Below are 22,659 nucleotides of genomic sequence, written 5' to 3' on the forward strand. Positions count from 1 at the left end.
GCAGCTGTTATATGCATAGATTACACAGAATTTACAGCTCGAGAAACAGGCCCAACTGATCGATGCTGGGTGTTTATGCTCTACACAAACATCCTCCCATCTCTCATCTAACACCATCTATATTTTTTGACAATAAGACCGGAAACTGTACAAAGTACTGCAAGTGTAGTCTAATCAAGGGTTCTATGTTTAACAACTCCCTGCTTTTCAATTCGATTCCTCGAGAAATAAACTAGTTATTTGTTTGCATTTTTTCATGGCCTTGTTAACCTGCATTGCTACTTTTATGATTGGGTGGTACATATTCACAGACTCCTTTGCACCTCTACCCCCTTTAGACTTTGAGTGTATGTGGCCTCCTTAGTCCTCCTACCAAAATAGAGTACCTTTTACACTTGCCATTTACACATCCATTTCGCAAGTTTATTAATATCTTATTTTGTCAGTCTTCCTCAGTATTAGCCAAATTCCCCCAATTTGTGTGTCTCAAATTTTGAAATTGTACTTCTGATTAAAGTCCAAAGAATTTATGTAAATTGTAAACATTGGTCCGAACACCACTTCCCACCTTCTGCCAGTCCGAGTAGTTACCCTTAACCCCTACTGTTCCGGTTTGTAGATAGCTTGCTGTCCATTCTGCTACTTGTCCAGATTCCACACTCTTGACCGTAGTCATGAGTCTACTATGTGGCTGGTACCTTAAAGGCCTTTTGAAAGCCCAAGTACATTACATCTACTACATTACCCTAGTCACATCTTGCTTCAAAAGACAGGAGATATAAATCAAAACTGACATTTGAAGGAAATGCCACTGTGAAACTTACTATCCAGGTTTTCATTCCTTCAGCCGATGCGTCCACTTCTACCACCTCTCTCACAGAAACCTGTGGTACCTCCACTTGTAACAAGTTCCGTGTTAGTTTGCGCTTTCCCATTGCATGTAAATTTTCTTCCCCATTTCCTCAGTCCTAAAAAAGTAGTTTTTGAAGCAAGTTTGCGACAACGTGTATTGTCCCTCTTCCCTATCCCCATCACAACAGTGTGACCACTAGCTCACCATTAGTGTCACAGGAGATTTGTTAGTAACCATGAAACTCAGTCGCATCTCCTGGACAAACAATTCGCAACTTTTCTTCACCACTTCAATTCTTGAAATCTTGGTACGTAGTTCACCTCTGCTCTCAAGCAACATCATCCTTCCTTTGATTCAAGTGACCAGAATTGTATTCAATACATCAGGTGGGGCCTGACCAACACCTTAAACAACCACTAATGAACTCTGGGTACAACTTGCCTTTTATCTGCAACTAAACATTCTGGCAGTTTACAAGCGGTTAAATCAAGGTACTCCTGCAGAGATGACCAATTGTCACAAATTAGCCCTCCCCAATATTCCCATTTAAAGTTAAATGGTCCAAAAAAATGACAATATCTGTTCTTCTGGCTTCTCCTTGGGGGGTGGACAATACCACAATACCAAATTAGATAATTCAGCATTAACTAAGAGCAGCAGGAAAACCACAAGAACGTGTTCTGGAGGAGCAGGGCCCTCTGCCCACAAACAACTCCACAGCTTTGGTGGGCTCACGTTTTCGTGATTTGAGTGGTTAGATGTGGTCAAATATTTACTGCAACCATGTTTCCACCCCAACCCCCACTGTTTAAAAGGGAAGCTCAGGCAGACTACGAGGAGAGCTCTGCACAACAACTGCTGACCAGAGAATCTGACAATAACATCACACACAGTTTCTGAAAATACAATAGCACCACAAATTGGATGAGCCAATCCATTTTCTGATCTGTTCCCTCGTAGCACAAGGCTCTACGAGTGAAGTCTTGAAAAAAAATCAGCCCTTGTGCCCGCAACTTATAATTCTGCCAGAGCATGTGCTATTTTGGTTACTGATTAAGGTTGCAGCTAGACTGGAAGCTCAATGTCTGAAGTAATTCCTGGGCCCAACCCAAATAGGAGAGAAACGCCCTGGGAGAAGGCAATTTCACCAATTAGGTTCGTCATTCAATGGAGTGTAAATCCAGTGCACTGTTGAACCTGGTTTGTGAAGTACTCCTAGTCTGATGGCCATCTGAACCCATTTAAGTGCAGACAGCACAAATGCTCCCTTACCACTGACCAATTAGATTTCTAACTTCTGGGCAACAGCTCTGCACATATTCAGCCTGGTACAGAAGATAACTAAAGTTCCAGTTAGGCTGCAATGTTAAGAGGTGCTTGGCCAGAACCCAAAAAGCAGCCATTGACCAGTCTGCAGTATAAATACACCCAAAGATTGCAAATATACAGCATGTTCAGTAATGTACTACAGGTAGACTATCCTTTATCCGAAAACCTCGGGACCAGCCGTGTTTCGGTTTTCGGATTTCAGAAGGTATTTTATAAGACTGGGAAATTTGTCGGGGGCCGGGGTCGTGCGCGACGTACTTACGCTGAACGAAAACACTTTCGGTTTTCAGAGGTTTTCGGAAGTGCGGATAAAGGCTGGTACACTATCCCTTATCCGAAAGGGTGGGGGGTCGGCGGCGGGGGGGGGGAAAAGAGAAAAGAATATCGGACGGGCCGCTGTATTGTTGGGTTCACTCTCCCAGTATACCTCCTTCACAACTGCCCGGCTCGGCCTGCAATCTCCTACCCAGGAGGGAACTCAGTGACCCTCTGCCCTGCTCAGCATAAGTCGTGCGCCACTCTGGTCATGTCGTGCACTCGACTTACGCTGAACGAAAAAACCTTCGGTTTTTAGAGGGTTTTGGTTTTCGGAAGTTCGGATAAAGGATAGTCTACCTGTATAGAAATTGGATCAATCTGCCACAGAATCTTACATTCTCTTTCAGAATTTGGCTGGCCAGCACCTCGAGGACAATTTCTATGGGCCCCAATTCTCCAGAGTTGCTTCTGTGGAGACCAGGGCTGAAAGCCAAGATCGCCCTCCCCACCACCTCACTATCACTGGTGAAACTGACCAGCAGTATGAAACAAGTTCTGGTCAATGATAAAACCATGAATCGCTGTAGCACAGGTGATATTTACATCACACTGAATTCAAGTTGCAGAAAACACATTTTCCTCAAGAACCGGAACTAAATGTGGGAAGTCAAAAATTCCACTGCACTCAACGTCAATGCCTGCACAAGTATCAGGTGGACAGGGTGTTTTTTTTTTTTTTTTTTTTTTAAAGTTAGGTCTTTAAGAGGATGAACAAAGGTGAAAACAAAAATCCCTTAAAAAAAAGTGAACAAAATCAGAAAATGCAGGCACAAAGCAGCATTTCCCTTAGTGTTACAGTACCAGAACTGTATTCCGGATTCCATTTGAACACAATGTTAGTACAGCTGTATACAAGATTCAGCCAACAAGGAGACTCACATCCAGCACCAGTATTTTGTTGAATACTTCATGGTTAGCAATTCTTATACCCACATCATTCTACCTTCTCAGCCCAGCCTCAGGATCATTGTCATCTAAATCTCAGAGCTAAAGCCATTTGTCCAGCTTCTGAAGTGGTCAATGTTTACTTGCATTTTTCTGCATCACATGGTCTGTTTGTATATCATTTAGGAATAGCAGAAGCCAGAAGAAGCAAGCTCCAATTTTCTCTTCACACCCCAAAACCACGATTTCCATATTAGCCATGAGGGACATCTGACAAGTTATTCTGCAAGGTGAACCCACATCCACTAGGAAGTGGGTTTAAAATGAGTGGCTTTAACCAAGTCCTTGCAGCTCAGTTCAGAGTTCCATTTCCTCAGTCTTGCCTGGATAGATGAGATGAAAGGATTGTGCACGGAGCTGTTGTTGGTTTGGTTGTAACCAAACAGGGACAATTCTAATTGGGAACAGCTTCGTAAAACCAGAAAAGCACATTTCAAATTAGCCATTCAATATTCTTCCATAGAGGTGTGGTGGTGATGTTACCAGTGGTCTGGTGCCTGGACTAAAATCAGCACAGCTGGAGCTCAAATCCCATCTGCCAGCAGTTTCCAGTGTAGTGGTGATCACGTTCGCTTTACATGCAAAAGGTCCCCGGTTCAATCCCAGGTGGATTCAGTATAGGAAGGAGGCATTGCTGGATCTGGTGCTGGGGAATGAGGTGGACCAGGTCGACCAAGTGTCTGTGGGAGAACACTCGGGTACGAGTGATCATCGTATAAGATTTAGATTAGCAATGGAGAGGAGCAAGGAACAATCTAGAGTGGAGCTTCTAAACTGGAATGGGGCTAACTTCAATGGGATGCATAAGGATTTTGCCAGGGTAAAATAGAACCAAAGACTGAGGAAAAACTAACAGAACAATGGGTGATCTTTAAGGAGGAGATGTTCCAAGTACAGGGAAGGGTAAGGGAACCAAAGCAAGGGCTCCTTGGATGACAAAGGAGATAGAGCAGATGACAAAACAAAAAAAGGTATATGATGCATGTCAGGTGAATTCTTCAAGGGAGAACCAGACCAAATACAATAGTTGAGGGATGTGAAGATGAAAATAAGATTGGCAAAGAGAGAATGAGTGTAGAATGGTAGTTAACATAAAAGGGAACCCACCGGCATTGTAAACAGTAAGCGGGTAGAAAGAGGCAGGGTGGGGCCTATTAGAGACAAAGGTGGTGATATATGCTTACAGGCGCAAGGCTAGAGTACTCTGAGCACTTTGTATCGGTGTTTACCAAGGAGGCGGATGCTGATAAAACATTGGTAGAAGTGGAAAAGAAGCAATGGAAGGGGTGAAAATTGGTACAGGATGTACTAGAAAGGCAGGATATGCTTAGAGTGGATAAGTCACCTGGTCCAGATGGCTTGCATCCCAGGTTGCAAAGGGAATTGGGGGAGGAGATAGCGGAAGGGCTTGACAATTTTCCAATCTTCCCTAGATGCGGGGGAGGTGCCAGAGGATTGGAAAGTGGCAAATGTGACACCATTGTTCGAGAAAGTGTGCAAGGACAATCCTAGTAACTACAGGTCACTAACAGTGGTGGGTAAAGTTTTAGAAACTATAATCAGGGAAAAAATTAACAGGCACTTGGAGAGGTTTAAGCTAATTAAGGAGAGCCAACACAGATTTGTAAAAGGCAGATCTTGTTTGACTAATCAAATTGAATTTTTTGATGAAGTAACGGAAGATTGATGAAGGGAATGCAATGGAAGTTGTCTACATGGATTTTAGGAAGACATTTGACAAAGTACCACCTAGAAGGCTGGTTAACAAAATTGAGACTCACGGAATAGGTGGGTCAGTGGCAGCTTGGATAAGGAATTGGCTTAAGGATAGAAAACAGTGAGTTGTGGTAAATGGTTGTTTTGACGACACCAAACTTGGGGGTGTGGCAAACAGGGAGGATGATACCAATCGACTGCAACAGGACATAGAAAGGCTAGCATAATGGGCAGACAAGTGGCAGATGGAATGAGAGAGAAGCGTGAGGATGCATTGTGGCAGAAGGAACAGGGAGAGGCAATATACACTTAATGGCAGTTTGAGTGTGCAGGGACAGAGGTCCCTGAAGGTGGTGGGGACAGAGAGTGGTTAGAAAAGTATATGGGATCTTGGGCTTCATAAATAAATAGAGGTATTGAGTACAAAAGTAGAGAAGTTATGCTGAACCTTTATAAAGCACTGGTTAGGCCACAACTGGAGCAGTGTGTCCAGTTTGGGTCACCACATTTTAGGAAGGATGAAGGCCCTTTAGGGTGCAGAGGAGATTTACCAAAATAGTTCCAGGGATGGAGGATCTTAGCTACAAGGACAGGTTGGAGAAGCTGGATTTGTTTTCATTAGAGCAAAGGAGGTCGAGGGGTGATTTGATAGAGGTGTACAAGATTGACAGGTTTGGATAGGCTATTTCCACTAGTTGATGGTACAAGGACTAGGGGACACAAATTTAAGGTTTTGGGAAGAGATATAGGGAGGATGTGAGGAAGAAATTTTTTATTTTTTATTTTTTAAAACACAGCAAGTGGCGAGGACCTGGAACTTGCTGCCGACGGAAATGGTGGAAGTGGAGACACTCAATGTTTTCAAGGGGAGACTGGATAGGCACTTGAGGGAAAATAAACTTGCAGGGCTACGGGGATAGAGCGGGGGAATGGAACTGACCGGATTGCTCTACAGAGAGCCGGCACGGACTCGATGGGCCGAATGGCATCCTTCTGTGTCGTTATGACTGACAAGAACCCACAGCAAAACAGTCCAGGTTTTAATCTAGTGTATAACGTTTTAGGCAATAGTATAGCTTCCTCCCATCAACCGGACAAGAATGGGAACATGTTATCAGCATACCTCAGTATTGCAGACAATTGTATTCACTGCATAGCAAGAATCCTGCGAGATGAAGCAAACCAATCACCCACCCCAAAATAGGCCATAGGTGCAATACTTACTATAGTGTGTCAGGAGGGCCTATGATAAGTACTTCCCATCTGTATAGATCATTGTCATCGATCAAGCCCGCTGAAAAACCATCAACAGGATTCTTGTTCAGCTCTAGAATGAGAAATATGGACAAAGGTTACATTTCTAGCAAGTTCAATCTTCCATACAACAGGGACAGATTATTGTTCCAAAAAAAAGCCACATCATCACTTACTGGGCAAGCCCTGCAGACAGCACTGTATTAATCTAATATACAAGGTCAAAGGCTGTTCATGAAAACATACGTACAATATTGTTGGAAACCAGTGTTCTTCTGTACTGTTATTTTAAAGTTGCAGAGTTAAGAAACACTAGTTTGTAAATATGTATTTTAGTCACAAGGGTAGCATGAATTGCAGTTTCCACTACACCCTTACCCCCAAATGTAGCATACAATAAAGGATGGGGAACAAACCATCAGCCCCCCCCACCCCCCCAAAACCAGATAGACATTCTGCAACCACTGACTCATTTCCAACCACAAATTCCTGGGGGTGGGGAACATGTTCAGGCAAATGTAGGAAAAAAAATCTGGGAAATACCAGACTCCAAAATGGGCTCTAGGAGATGAGCTCATAACTCCTCAAAACCCCAGCTAAATAACAATTTATCCTCTAACTGAAAATGTCTGCTCGTCAAGTTCCCTGCAGCAAATCCATACCCACTACACTTCAGCAGCTTGTTCAAGGGATATTAACTTGTTCCAAAAGATAGCTATTTACTGGGGAATACAGGCCGAGATCATCAAACTGGGATTGGTACAGTCCCAGCTGAATATGGGTGTTAAGACCAGAGAGAATGCATGTAAAATACAGAGTTAGGTTAGATGAAACCAACACTGCCTACAGATTGTAGATGCATATCCATTCATCGTTAATCCTGCACAACCTCTTCCAACCATACTGTATCCAATCCCTTCACTTGAAAACTTCAATCATGCCCCCTCCAAGCCTGTATTTCTCTAAAGTAAATCAACTCAAAGCCTTTCCTGATGCACAGCATTGGGACTTTGATCATTCTGGTCACTCCTCTGCACCTTCTCCAGAACCTAGACAGCCTTCATGTGCAGGGAGCAAAACAGGACACTACCCTAGTGCAAGCATACCAAAGTCTTATGTAGCAAGAATAGTACTCTTGGTTGGATACTGGATGGTACTGAAGTACAACCTGAAATTCTATTTGGCTTCCCTACAGTCTTCTCATACGGCTTGGCAGTCATTTTCTTCATCCACATACTAGGTGGTACAGCAAGATGCTCAGGTTGCAACTTACCAGTCTTGTGCATTAAACATGTCTAACAGCCCCCAGTGCCTAGTTTGGTGCGTTGGCATTCAAGTGCATTCTCCTGTTATTAAGTACCAAAGCATGTGGGAAGATAGATGCCTCTTCACAAGGATGGATCTCACCACAGCTCAGTGCTCATCAGCATAAAGATCATATGCAGAATAGGGAAGAATAATATCTTAACTGCTATATGTTGTTGCTGCAATGGGAGGAGAGCATAACATTGAGCAGGGCACTCAATAGAGTTAGTAAATGTTGTTAACTTGGTCAATTAAGACAAGAACTGGAAGTTGTTACTGTGAAAAACACTTTCAAGTTGACAAACTTGTGATCTGTGCAGCAATACAACTTACTTTCACCCACCACAAGCTAATTTGCACTGTAGGTATTCCGCACCATCACTGAAGCTACAGAGTTAGAATTTTGTTATTTACGAGTAATAGAGGTACGTAGTCTGTTCAGCCTCCCCAAAATAGGTTGATTAGCAACTGTAAACATTCAAGAGATTGCAGTGGAAAATTGAGATCATCCTTAATAACTAGGAACATTTTCAATGTTAATTTTAGTGACTGATCAACAGATTTACTGGAGGATCTCCACCCAATGCATACTTTGCCAGCAAATTCAGCCAAAGAGAAAACTAGGCTACTTGCCCAATGTGCTCAAAAAAAGTTAACCTTAATGTTATTCTAAGAGTTTCCATAGCTTTCAAATTGTGACTAGATTCCTTCAATTGGAGAGAAAGCGAGTTTCTCTCTGCTCTGGTGCCATTGTCTCCAGTCAATGCCAATGGGGCTTGTACAGCAGAGTTCAGAGGCCTGGTCGAAGATAGCGTCTATAGTGCATCCGGTTGTCTTATTGCTGAAGAACATTCAATGAGGGCCCTTTGGGAAAAGCATTTAAGCAAGAGGGGTACAGTACAAGTTTTGCAAGTTGTGCTGACAGATTAAACTTCTAATTTTAATGCAACACTTGGCTGGCAATGGCATACTTTCAGTGCAGCAAAACTGTCTCATGTCAGCCTATACTTCAGCCAGATTATTTTCTGTATCTGTGAAAGTGGCAAGTTATTCTAAAGCAAGTCAAACAGTTGAGTAAAACAAACATCTCTATTGTTGCTAAAAACTGCCCCACTCCAGATATAGTATTGCTCATCAGTAAAAAGGTATTTTTGCAGCAGAGTGCATATGCATGTAATGTAATTATGATAAACTTACAAACTCATGTCCCTTGTATTTCAGATATTGGTCACAAATGTGTAATGCAAATTTCTGTTAACACTTTGGCAGGGTGGTACATTGGTCCAGTCTTTGATAGTCACATCAGGTGCTGTACTATGAGTTTCACAAGTAATGAACCACAACATAGGATATACGACACAGAAACAGTCCATTCGGCCCAGTCAATGCCAGTGTTTATGCTCCACTCGAGCCTCCTCCAGTCTTTCCTCATCTAACCCTATCAGCAGAACCCTCGACTCCCTTCTCCCTCAGATGCTTGTCCAGCCTCCCCTTAAATCCATCTATACTATTCGCTTCAACCACTCCCTGTGGTAGTGAGTTCCACATTCTCACCACTCTCTGGGTAAAGAAGTTTCTCTGAATTCCCGATTGGATTTCTTGACCATCTTATATCGATGGTCTCCAGGTTATGCTCTTTCCACAAATGGAAACATTCTCTGTATCCACTATCAACATTTTTCATTATTTTAAAGACCTCCATTAGGTCACCCCTCAGCTTTCTTTTGGAAAAAAAAAAGACCCAGCCTGTTCACCCTTTCCTGATATGTATACCCTCGCATTTCTGGTATCATCCTTGTAAATCTTCTCTGCACCCTCTCCAGTGCCTCTATCCTTTTTATAATATGGCAACCAGAACTGCACACAGTACTCCAAGTGTGGTCTAACCAAGGTTCGATACAGGTTTAGCGTAACTTCTCTACTTTTCAATTCTATCCCTCTAGAAATAAACACTAATGCATAGTTTGCCTTTATGGCCTTGCTAACCTGTGTTGCAACTTGGTGATGTGTATTTGTACTCCTAGATCCCTTTGTTCATCTACCCCACCTAGATTTGCACCCTCCAAGTGATAAGTGACCTATCAAAATGTAAAACCTCATTTAGTCGGTGCTGAACTTAATTTATATGCCCATTCTGCAAGTTTATTAATGTCCTCTAACTTGTTGCAGTCCTCCTCAGTATTGACTATTCTCCCCCCCCCCCCCAAAAAAATTGGTGTCATTCAGAAATTGTGTTTTTGATTAAAGTCTAAATGGTTAATATAAATTGTGACCAGCAGTGGTCCCAGCACTGATCTTTGTGGAACACCACTACCCACATTCTGTCACTGTGAATAGCTACCCTTTACCTACTCTCTGCTTTCTGTCCTGAAGCCAGCTAGCTATCCATTCTGCTACTTGTCCCCTGACTCCACATTCTCTGACCTTGTTCATCAGACTAATATGGGTACCTTATCAAAGGCCTTTTTGAAAATCCAGATAAATTACAACTACTGCATTACCATTGTCCTGTTACCTCTTCAAAAATGGCTGGTCAAGCAAGACTTTCCCTTTTAAATCCATGTTGACTAGTCATTATTATATTTTTGGTTTCTAGATGTTCTTCTATTTTCTCCTTTAGTAGGGATTCCATTATTTTTCCTACCACCAATGTTAAGCTGACTGGTCTATAATTCCCTGGACATGTTCTATCCCCCTTCTTAAATATTGGTATACATTAGCTATCCGCCAGTCCTCTGGCACTTTCTTTTTCTAATTAATTATTAAAGATGGATAGTAATGCCTCTGCTATGCCTTCCCTAGATTCTTTTAAAGTGCATGGATGTAGTTCATCTGGACCAGGGGTTTTATCCATTAATTTATTTAATATATCCCTTTATTTTAAATGTACTTCTCATCCAATGTCATGTCCATTTCTATCGCTGCCTGTGGTATTAGCCTGACTATCTCAATGGCCCCATTCCCATCCCAACCGTCCTTTTTTATTGTTGCTGTGCCTATAAAATATTTTACTATTTTGTTTTATGTTGCTTGATAATTTCATTGTTCCTCTGCCTCCTGAACAGTTTGTTGTTGATTGACATACACAAATTTAAAGTCAATGCAAATTCTAGCCAGCTGATTTTGGCTGCTATGCAAATTGTAATAATTAGTGCAAATTTGTGGTAAAACAGCAAACTAATCAAGTCATCCAAAATTCTTCCAACACTCTTCACTCCACCCCCCAACAAGTCTGTCAATTGCAGGCACCAACATCATATTTCAGAATAGGACTGAAACTTCTCTATAAAATGATGTGTCTGCCGTGGTCAGTGGGTAGCACGCCGAGTCAGAGGGCAGTGGGTTCAAATCCCACTCCAACGACGGGCACATAATCTAGGCTGACAGTTTAGTGCAGTACTGAGGCGCTATCTTTCAGATAAGATGTTAACTAAGGATTTGCCCTCAAGTGGATGTAAAAGTTCCTATAGCACTAGTTGAATAAGAGCTGGGGGAATTATCCCTGGTGTCCTGGCTAATAGTTATCCCTCAACCAACATCACTCTGGTCATTATCACATGGTGTATGGGATCTTGCTGCGTGCAAATTAGCGGCTGTGTTTCCTACATTGCCAGTGACTAGACTTCGAAAAGCACTTCATGGCTGTAAAGCGCTTTGGGATGCCGAGGTTGTGAAAGGCGCTATATAAATGCAAGTTCTTTCTTCTCTTTCCATGTCTGAGCATTCAGTGAGCCAGGTAGAAATTTTTTTTACAAATGGAGGCATGAGCTGCTGAAGAGAATTTAAAAAAAAAAATCACTTACTTTTCATATGGTCTAAGACATTTAAAGAGTCGGTGTTGCTTGGGATTCTTTTGTGGATGTTGCCATGGGAACATTGATTCCAGACATTCAGGCCTGAATCACAATGACCACCCGGTAATGGGGAAAACTTCTCTTGCCACAAACCCAGTGTGATAATAAAGGAGAAATTTATATTCAAATCACAAATAAAAGGTTGAGGAAAAGAAAAAATATAGCACTTGCATCCTAAGCAAATACTGGAAAATCCAAATGGGGACAAGTAGATCAAAATTGAAAAAGTAACTCAATGACATTTAGGGAGGGAACAATCGCATCTTACATTTTATACCTGCAACCTGTCTCAGCATCAGTAAGAGGCGCAGAGCGAGTCAGTCATGAAAGTAGCTTGCCCACTGATGCTATACAGCAAGCTTACTGAAACGGTCACATGTAGGCAGTTATACATTTATACTTGCATCTTCTGGCCATTTCCTTTCCCAACTGACTATGGTGCATCTGGGCCAGGTATCGTCACTTGGGGAGGCATACTCTGCTTGGGGGGGGGGGGGGGGGGGGGGGGGGAGGAGGAAGAGAGAAGGAAGAGAGGGGGGAAAAAAAGCAGGTGGTTTATCAGGGAACAGTACGCCTGCCCACATACCTGTATTTGGGCGAGCATACGTAAACTTCAGTGCAGTACTGTGAGAGGGCTGCACTGTCAGAGGTGCTGTCTTTTGGATGAGACTCAGGTGGACATAAAAGGTCCCATGACACTATTTTGAAAGAGAGCAGGGGAGTTATCCAGTGTGCTGGCCAATATTTATCCCTCAATCAACATCACTAAAAAAATTCTGGTAGTTTATATCATTGCTGTTTGTGGGAGCTTACTGTGCACAAATTGGCTACTGTGTTTCCTACATTTCAACAGTGACTACACTTTAAAAAGTATTGCATTGGCTAAAGCACTTGGGGACATAGGTCATGGAAGACAGTATATAAATACAAGATCTTTCTTGCAGGAGAAAAGCAGTCACTCCTGCTTCGTCACTATACCTAGCCAAGTCCACAGACTTGACTTGGAATCTCAAAAAGGCAGAAAGTCCAATCATTTTACAGTTAGAGATACATATACACATTTAAAGAAGTCACTATAGCAAACTTTTCCTCCCAGTGCTGCAGCATAAATGCAGCAGTTTCTCCAGCAGAGGGAGAGAAATGTTGAGCCATCATAATGCACTGCAGCATAAACTAAAGCACGATCATTCTAAACCAAGGCTATTATACATAAAGCATGATCATTCTAAACCAAGGCTATTATACATAAAGCATGATCATTCTAAACCAAGGCTATTATACAGTCAGTTGATTATTACTGCAAATTCTTCATCCTATTAACTTCAATTCACATGCAAGTTATACAGATGGTCTTCATTTTCCATACAAATTGCTCAATTTTTGTTGTAAACACCACATGCAGCAGCTGAGTTCAGACAGCCTCGGTTCAATTACTGGTGTATGCAGTCAGTCTCAGTTGAAAGGAATCCTTTGGCCCATGCACAAGATCCAAGATAAAAAACAGGGAGGTAAATGTGTCACAAGAGGGAGGGAAGATACCATTTCACATGCCCAACACAAAGCCAAGCCTGCACATTTCATGAACTGTCTAATTGGAGATAATGCACTGGGTGGAAAAAAAAACACCTAGATTTATAGGTAGGATTGCCACTGTGCACCCAGTCAGAGCAGAGATCAATTATTAGTCCCATCAAACTATTACAGACTACGCTACCAAACCAGTTTAATCAGAGTCATTATCAGAAGCAAGCAGCAACAGAGAATTAAATGAAGTCCAAGTATTGAGCAAGCCTGGTACAGACTTAATACCCAATACGGCAAACTCTGTGGTATCCGGCACCGACGGGACAGGGATGGTGCCAGTTGATTAAAAATTCCGGATGATGGAGAGGGTTATCTACCGAGGCCATTTTTAACAAAAAATAAAAAAATCAAGCAATGTGCAGTATACAGTAATTGGGTGCTCACCTACAGAATGTTGTGTTAAATGGATGGTGGAAGATGCTTGATTAAGTACAGTACTGCCAGTTGAGGGTAATCCATAACTCTAATTACTTAACAGTAAAACAAAACTTACAGTAAACGGAAAAATAGCAGATCGGAAGAGACTACCGGCAGCGCGGGAGAGTCAGACTCCTGTTATTGAGGTGCTCGGACTTCCGACAGCGCCAAGAAGCCGAGTAGTGGCAGTTTGGAGAACTACCCCCACTGACTAACTCGGCCACCGCGGGAGACTCGGACTCGGCAACATTGCCGGTTATTGAGGTGTTGTTTTCGGAGTATGAATTTTGCCGCTCAGAGAATTCTGGATATTTAGGTGCCGTTTAAAACGAGAGTTTCCTGTACATCAATGTACCTAGAACTTGGTACACATCTTGATCAGGTCCTTCAGTCACATTAAAAGCAGATCAGCATTATACTAGAGACTGGTTTACATGTACACTGCTATATCCAGGGTTCATGACTACCTTAATTAAGTTGAGAAAGTTGCTGCTGAAGTTCTGCTCCTTTATCGTGGAGCCAGTTTGCATGTCCCTGTAGTGATTGGGATGCAAGTAATATTCCACTCCTGCTGGAAAATTGCACTTCACCTCTTTCCAGACAGACATTGTGGAGATATGGTAGGAAGCAAGTAGAATCTCTTTGGGGTCAAGTTGGCTTCAAGAGGACATGCTTGCCACTAGCAGATTGGAATGGAAGTAAAGCCACTCTGCCAGACTCAGGAAGATACTACTCGAGTTAGGGAGGGCCACAGTATCTGGATGCTAGTCAGACAGACAGGCTGGCTGATTCATGAAATGTCTAACCACCCAAAGGCTCAGCTCTGGATAACTCTTCCACATCACTGTATAGCTAAACACAGCAGGATATTTACTGGTACTCCGTCTCAGTGCTCATTAAACTCTAGTAGTACCCATACACACTGGGATCCCACAAGCCTCAACACCTGCCAACATACACTTAAAAGTACAAGCCTCCAATGGGGTTTGAGGCAATAATACATTCCATGATCAGGTAAATTCTATTTACAGAGATCTTGGTTTGATGGAGACTGACAGTGGAGATTGACGTGCATGCACATCAAGTACCTAGCCAAGTCAAAAAAATCTCTGGCATGCGCAGAGTGACCAGTCTCAGGCAGGTTAGCGGTGGATTTGCAGCTGGCTTCGAGAGGCCCTGATCAATAGCCAGTAACTCCTGCTGAAAGTTACTGATCTGGAGTAGAGACAACATTTGGCTAAGCTGCAGTAGTTCCACAGTCAAGCACCAACCAAACACTCCATTCAGGCTCATGATTAGTAACCACCTATGGATTATAGTTACTGCTGTCTGGCAGGCCAAGAGCACAATACAGTATTTAGCAGTTCATATTAAAGGCTTTTAAAAGAGCAGGACCCTGAAAGTTAAATTGCAGAATATAAGTTATCAATATTGAAAACCAGTCACTGGTGTACCTCAATGTAGTTGGCATGTGGAAGCGGTTTGTGAAGCAGAATAGTTGGCAATACAGCCAGTCTCCCATCAAGCCACAATGTTGAGAAAGTGGGGTGCAGCTTAAAAAGAGGGAAGGATTCAATCAGGCAGCTCCATATGGTGGGGGGGGGGGGGGGGGTTGGCACACAGGGGAGAGAGAGAGAGAAAAAGGAAAATTCAAGTACATGGCAGTAAGCATGCACGGACTTGAAAACACATTCACAAGTCCAGTTAAATTCCACAGTTTCACTGCCAGGTGTCCTTGACTCAATACTGAAATCTGTACTTAAGCAACTAGCGCAGGCAACAAAGGTCTGTACAGATTACATTACACCCACCAGGGTGGGTACAAAAATACTCCTGGCTAAGATGGCAAAGAGCAAAACTTCCTCGTTTGTAATTCCACCACCACCCCAGTGAAACCAAAACATCTGTTCGGTCTATCCTGGGCATGAGTACAACAGAGGCCAGATATTTGAATTTTGCCTCTAGCATCTGTGCTCCATGCAGATGAGTCCTGTGGTTGTGCATTACACAATACATACACACCAGCACCAACTGCAGGTATCTGTATAATATTCATTCCCTTCTGCACAAAAATGAATTGTTAGAGATTAGAAAAGAATAAGCTAGCCAGAACTTGGCACCACCCAATACCAGTCCACTGTGGCAATAGACGGAGATCTAAAACATTGAAGACAGCCGCAGATCATTTGTACATGTATTCAATGCCAAGTAAACAAATTCATTACCAAAACTCAGGAATAGGTTTGCCATTTAACAGTACAAATCAGCTCAACAAGGGAGTGCTACTCAAAACCAAACAGATGGTCAGAAGTTAGAGCACTGAACTGCCCATCTCAAACTCAGTTTTTGCCAGACTATTGGACAGCCCACCGTAAATGTTTTTCTCAATCAGGAACCCCCTGCCCTCCCTGCAGCCGATCCACCAGGAACCCCGGCCCTCCCTCCAGCCGATCCACCAGGAACCCCTGCCCTCCCTGCAGCCGATCCACCAGGAACCCCTGCCCTCCCCTGCAGCCGATCCACCAGGAACCCCGGCCCTCCCTCCAGCCGATCCACCAGGAACCCCTGCCCTCCCTGCAGCCGATCCACCAGGAACCCCTGCCCTCCCCTGCAGCCGATCCACCAGGAACCCCGGCCCTCCCTGCAGCCGATCCACCAGGAACCCCGGCCCTCCCTCCAGCCAATTAGTGTTCTGCTGACTGGCCAGCACACATCCCAGTCTCTGCACCATTCCCAGCTAGTGCTACTGCATGGCAGAAAGCATCACAAAGGAGAAAATATGGGCAAAACCCCATACCTGCTGTATGACAAATAGTTTTAAGCTCGAGGATGCAAGAAATAGCATAAACACAATCAAACTCACCAGGGGTCCATGTCTCTTTTCACCATTAACATTGATTAAAAAACAGCCAGGAAAAAACTGTTAGAGTTGATTGCACCGAGAGTGAGAACACTCGTTTCACAGCAGTAACGACAGCCTCCATTGCAGGAAATCAAGGCAGCACAATGGGCTGGCTTGTATGGAGGGCAACTGAAAGCTGCAACTGCCAGGTCGATAGATTTTTGAATATTAAGGGAATCAAGGGATATGGGGATAGTGCAGGAAAGTAGAGATGAGGTAGAAGATCAGCCATGATCTTATTGAATGACTGAGCAGGCTCGAGGGGCCGAATGGCAACTCCTGCTCCTATTTCTTATCTTCTATGTTTCTAGAAGAAAGAGTAGGAGGCCATTTGGCCCCTCGAGCCTGCTCCGCCATTTAATGAGATCATGGCTGATCATCCAAATTCAGTACCCTGTCCCCGCTTTCTCCCCATATCCCTTGATCCCTTTAGCCTCAAGAAATATATCCAACTCCTTCTTGAATATATTTAATGAATTGGCCTCAACTGCCCCGTGTGGCAGAGAATTCCACAGGTTCACCACTCTCTGGGTGAAGAAATTCCTCCTCCTCCTCTCAGTCCTAAATGGCTTACCCCTTATCCTTAGACTGTGACCCCTGGTTCTGGACTCCCCCGCCATCGGCAACATCCTTCCTGCATCTAGTCTGTCTAATCCTGTTAGAATTTTACAAGTTTCGATGAGATCCCCTCATTCTTCTAAACTCTAGCAAATATAAGCCTAATCGACCCAATCTCTCCTCATACGTCATTCCTGCCATCCCAGGTATCAGTCTGGTGAATCTTCGCTGCACTCTCTCCATGGCAAGAACATCCTTCCTCAGATAAGGCGACCAAAAGTGCACACAATACTCGAGGTATGGTCTCACCAAGGCCCTGTACAACTGCAGCAAGACATCCCTGCTCCTGTACTCAAATCCTCTCACTATGAAGGCCAACATACCATTTGCCTTCTTAACCGCTTGCTGCACCTGCATGCTTACCTTCAGCGACTGGTGCACAAGGACACCCAGGTCTCGTTGCACTTCCCCTTTTCCCAATCTATTGCCGTTCAGATAATAATCGGTCTTCCTGTTTTTGCCACCGAAGTGGATAACCGCGCATATATACACATTATACTGCATTTGCCATGCATCTACCCAATCACCCAACCTGTCCAAATCGTACTGGAGTTTCTTGGCATCCTCCTCTCAGCACACATGCCCACCCAGCTTTGTGTCGTCTGCAAACTTGGAGATATTACATCTTGTTCCCTCGTCTAGATCATTTATATAGTGAATAGCTGGGGTCCTAGTACCGATCCCTGCGGTACCCCACTAACCACTGCCTGCCACTCGGAAAAAGACTCGTTTATTCTAACTCTTTGCTTCCTGTCTGCCAACCAGTTCTCTATCCAAGACAGTACCTTACCCCTAATCCCATATGCTTTAACTTTACACGCTAATGTCTTATGCGGAACCTTATCGAAAGCCTTCTGAAAGTCCAAATACACCACATCCACTGGTTCTCCCAGCTCGTCATTTATTTTCCATCCTTTTTAAAAACAAACTCCTCTCCCTACCTACACCACCACCAGAAAACTACAGATGGTGGTCCAGATTGAGAAGAGTACAACTATAAATGTTGGAACATTTCAAACAGGTCAAAATGAGTTTATACTTCCTGAGGACTGCATGTTCTGCCAAAGGGTGTGAATAATCCAGGACAGGAAAACCTCAACTTGCACAAAATGTTGGGGTGGGAACTCAGCTTTTAGACAGGAGAAAGCACCATGCTTTAAATAAGCCCCTACATAAACCAGCAAGATAGGGTCACTGCCAGAACTTGTCAAATGTAAGCACCCCATTTCAAATGACAGCTCAGGTTCAGTCAGTCACTTGCAAGGTTTAACTCAATAGGTCATGTGAAAAAGCTGGGAGGACAGTGCAAGACTAACACCAATACAAGACCATCAAGTCAGTGCAAGACTCAGGAAGGAGTTATAGTCATTAAAACCTACTAGTATGTTAGACATTTGATTTTTTTGAGAGCTGAACTTCCTCAACTCAAATTTTAACCAGTTTATCATGGTTCATGTCTCCACATCACATAAAAGAAAGGAGTGGCCTTTGTTAGACAGGAATCCACAGCATCAGCCAACAGGGACAAGTTTACTTAAATACACTGCAAATAATAATGGGCAATGGTCACCATGGAGTTTACTGGACCAGTGGCATAGTGGGTTAGCACTGTTGCCTCACAGCGCCAGGGACCCGGGTTCGAATCCGGCCTCAGGTGACTGTGCAAACTCCACACAGACATTCTCCCCGTGTTTGCGTGGGTTTCCTCCGGGTGCTCCGGTTTCCTCCCACAGTCCAAAGATGTGCGGGTTAGGTTGATTGGCTATGATAAATTGACCCTTAGTGTTAGGGGGATTAAATACGTGGGGTTACGGGGATAGGGTGGGATATGTGTTGGTGTAGGGGTTACGGGGATCGGGTGGGATGTGTCGGTGCAGGCTCGATGGGCCGAAATGGCCTCTATCTGCACTGTGGGGTTTCTGGGTTACATGTGTTGCCAAGAATGTGCTGGATCTAGAAATCCAAGATTAGTTAGTTTGATCATAATAGGTCTATACAGATACCCACCCAATAAAGTATTCAGCCGCTACATTCACACGGTCAATGAGGATGCAGGGGCTAAATTTTGACATCCGAAATTCCATTGCTGGAACCAGACATGGGTGGAGTTGCAACCTGATGACAAGAACTTTTTCGGGGGGGGGGGGGGGGGAAAAGAGAAGAGAGAGAATGGAGGGAAGAGGATTAAAAAAAAAAAAGACAAAATGGTTGGTGAAGCTTTCAACACTAGTCTTTCCTGTACTGGAGTATTAAGCCTATGAAATAAAGGAGTGTGTTTTGACTACCAGATATGGACCTGCTCCAGAATTGTGTCTGGGCTTCAATCAAGACTGCTAATGTATTGAACTAGATGCAAGTCTCTGGGGTTCAAGGGGCAAGTCAGGAACATCCAGAAACAAAAATTAATTCACAACATTCATTCAATCAAAGTCTTGGGATCTTTAACCCGCCATATTTGAATCTGTAATTCACAAATACTGATTGCAATAGTGAGACATCTCGAGCAAATTCTTTTGGCAGGTTAAAAGATGCAAAGACTGATTGAAAATGGTGAATTAATTTGTTAGAATGTTGCTGACTTGCCCCTCAAACCCGAGACTTGCATCTAGTTCAATACTAGGCACTGGCCTCCACCTGGGTTCAAGTTTAGCCCAGACTGATGGGGTGAAAGTCAGTCTGCAATTATTTGACATAATTTGCACCCCCACCCCATGCCCTTTAGCATCTGCAGCACTAACTTAATCCACCATTAACTAGTTACCACAAAAAGGACAAAATGGCTGGTGCAGTAGGGGGTGCTCTTTTGCAGTGAGGGCTGAGGTATTGGGCAGAATCGGAGATTTACATCAGCTTGTGGATGCTGGGTGCTTGAAATGGGAAGAGTTCCAACCCGCAGCATACATTTCAGCTGGACAAAAAAGGAAAAAATCTCAAATCCGAGCTGGCTAATTTCAGTAGAAAGGAAAGACCTAGCCCAAATTAACTGGTCACAAAAAATGGCAGATCAGAACAGCTGACTAGCAGTGGGACATACTCCAGTACAGGTTACATGCATTCTGGCCTGGATTAAAGGGTTCCATGGGCAAAAAATGAAAATGCAATGGGGGAGGGGGGGATAATAAAAAGGGAAACAAAGAGATTATGAAGGATGAGGGGCGTCTATGAGGGAATAGCAAGGGGGCCACTACATTAGTAAAAGTAGTCAGGGGAAATCTTTTACTTGAGTGAGGCAATCCCACAAGTACTTCAGCTTAGTTTTTACCTAGTAAAGTGAAGGGACCGTAGGTGTACAAGAGGTTGAAGGGCCAAAACTGGAGATAAATATTGAGTGATTATGCATCCAAGAACTTTGGACTGTGGGTTTCCTCCCACAGTCCAAAGATGTGCAGGTTAGGTTGATTGGCTATGATAAAAATTGACCCTTAGTGTTAGGGGGATTAAATACGTGGGGTTACGGGGATAGGGTGGGATATGTGTTGGTGTAGGGGTTCCGGGGATTGGGAGGGATATGTGTCGGTACAGGCTCGATGGGCCGAAATGGCCTCTATCTGTACTGTGAGGTTTCTGTGATTTCTGTGACAGGAAGTTGGAAAACAGATAGTGGCACTAACTAAGTTTTAAAAAATTAAATCCTAGGAAACTAACATTCTGGCAAAGAACTGGAAGTGTGCTGAAAGTTACACCCTGTTCAGAAAAGGAAAGGATGAACCAGGAAATTATGGGGGCTAGTTTTACCTCAGTTACGTGTGCACAGGATAAACTGACAAAAGGCATGGGCCAATACATTTGGTGCGCACAACCTACCTTTCATGAGGCAGCTTAACCGTTAGCTTTAATGCATAACCCTAAACAATTCACATTTTACAGCCCAAGTCGGACAGTTAGAGCAAGTTAATTTTTCAACTACTCAGGAACTATTGGAGGGCTCGTCAATTCAGTGAAACTAGGGTCTCTGTTCCAACTCTCAAGCAATTCCACATTAGTAAATAGTGCCAACAGTCACTGGATCACGGAGAGTTAGGACTTGCTTAGGGAAGTGGTCTTGGCAGTTAGGGAGGAACATGCTTACTGCACAATATAGTCAGGATTGGGCCCCCTGCCAAAATGTGCAATTTATCAGAATGACAGAGGCTGCTCAGAGAGCCAACTGGAATAAAGACTAAAAATCAAAAGGGATGCACAATTTGATCAGGTGCACAAGAGGAATATCAAAAAGTTCGCTGACTATCAAATCAGCCACCATGGCAAAAATGAAAGAGCTTGCAGGAAGACAGACATGCTAGCAAAGTAGGCAGGTGCAGAGAAGTATAATGCTTTACTACAAGTGGTTATTGAAGCAGGGACTAATGTGGCAATATAGGATATAAAAGGGATCAGCTCCAATTAACAGCTAGCACTGGCACAGCAGTTCAAATGGCCTTCTATGCAACTCCAGTTTTGGCTCCCTTACCTCAAAATTCCACCTCCTTCACATTGTGCAACTCAGGTTTGGGGTAGGAACCTATGGCAGCAGCAAGTTAAAGGCAATAATTAAACTGGTGGTATAAAGGGGCAGGAGGAGACTCATCCTACAGATCTGATCTTTACTGTGAGTTTTTGGTATAATGGACAATAAATGTAAAGTGCTTCAATATTACTATTGCCCCCCCCCCCATTGTAACCAGACTATTTTACAGATTAGTGTTAACTACAATAAAAAAATCAGAATATCCCATAGCTCAACAACCTCAACTCCTATAGCAAAAAATTCCAAGTCAGTAATCACTAATGCTCGCAGCATTATCCTATAATGCAATGCTGGAAACAATGGAAGGTGGCCCTGGAACAAAAGGGCACCATTTTCAGGCCACATTGTCCAAATCGCTGCTCCAAGTTCAGTTTAAATTTGAATCACAGGAGCTCCAGGGTAAACTACAGTCTCCAAACTAATTATGACCCTTCTACAAGCCAGATAACTTTCCGGGGGGGGGGGGGGGGGGGAAAAGAGAGAGGGAGAGATTTCCTGCGATCATAAATCTCCACTATGCCAATGCTAGCTGGACTACCCTTCAGTAAATATTTGCAGCCTTGTTGTTGACACATGGACAAGGTCTTTTGGGAAGACTTTATTGGAACTTCTACATGAAAATTTTCTTGGAACAGAGGAACTTGGGTTTTTTTTGTCCTGAACATTTCTTCCCCCTCCACTTTGCCATGAAATAACAGGGCCTTTAGACATAAATGTTGTTTCCACTCCTACTTTGTCCAACACAGTAGCTTTCTGACCAATACTAGCCTTGAAGAAACTGGAGATAGCAACTTTGTTAGTTCTCTAATGCCACCAAATCTTGTAGCTCTCGATTACTTAACCTCCAAGAAATTACTGAAGCACAAACTTACAAAACATGATTGAAATTTGTACAATGAAGGGATCGGATTGAGTTGTAGACAGCCAGTGTCCCCCGGAGCTGGATTGATTGCCTGAGTCAGGTTTCTCCAGACTTTGTTGCTGAAGGGCAAGATATACCATCAACTAGATGGCATGAGTGTTCGTCTCACTTTAGATTTTTTGGCTGGATATCAAG

The 22,659-nt window shown here is 43.4% G+C and overlaps 1 protein-coding gene across 2 annotated transcripts in view; it reads right to left on the minus strand.

The window, feature by feature from the left end:
* Positions 1-22,659, minus strand: part of ube2g1a (ubiquitin-conjugating enzyme E2G 1a (UBC7 homolog, yeast)) — a 90,707-nt gene that overhangs the window by 25,006 nt on the left and 43,042 nt on the right. For both annotated transcript variants that reach the window (XM_085964194.1, XM_085964193.1), the window contains exon 2: positions 6,386-6,488. In XM_085964194.1, coding sequence (XP_085820320.1) covers positions 6,386-6,488 — 103 coding nt within the window. The remainder of the gene's footprint in view (positions 1-6,385; positions 6,489-22,659) is intronic.

Source organism: Somniosus microcephalus, chromosome 22, assembly GCF_052327205.1.
Source record: "Somniosus microcephalus isolate GS21.2 chromosome 22, FLI_Smic_1.0, whole genome shotgun sequence".
Lineage (NCBI taxonomy): Eukaryota > Metazoa > Chordata > Chondrichthyes > Squaliformes > Somniosidae > Somniosus > Somniosus microcephalus.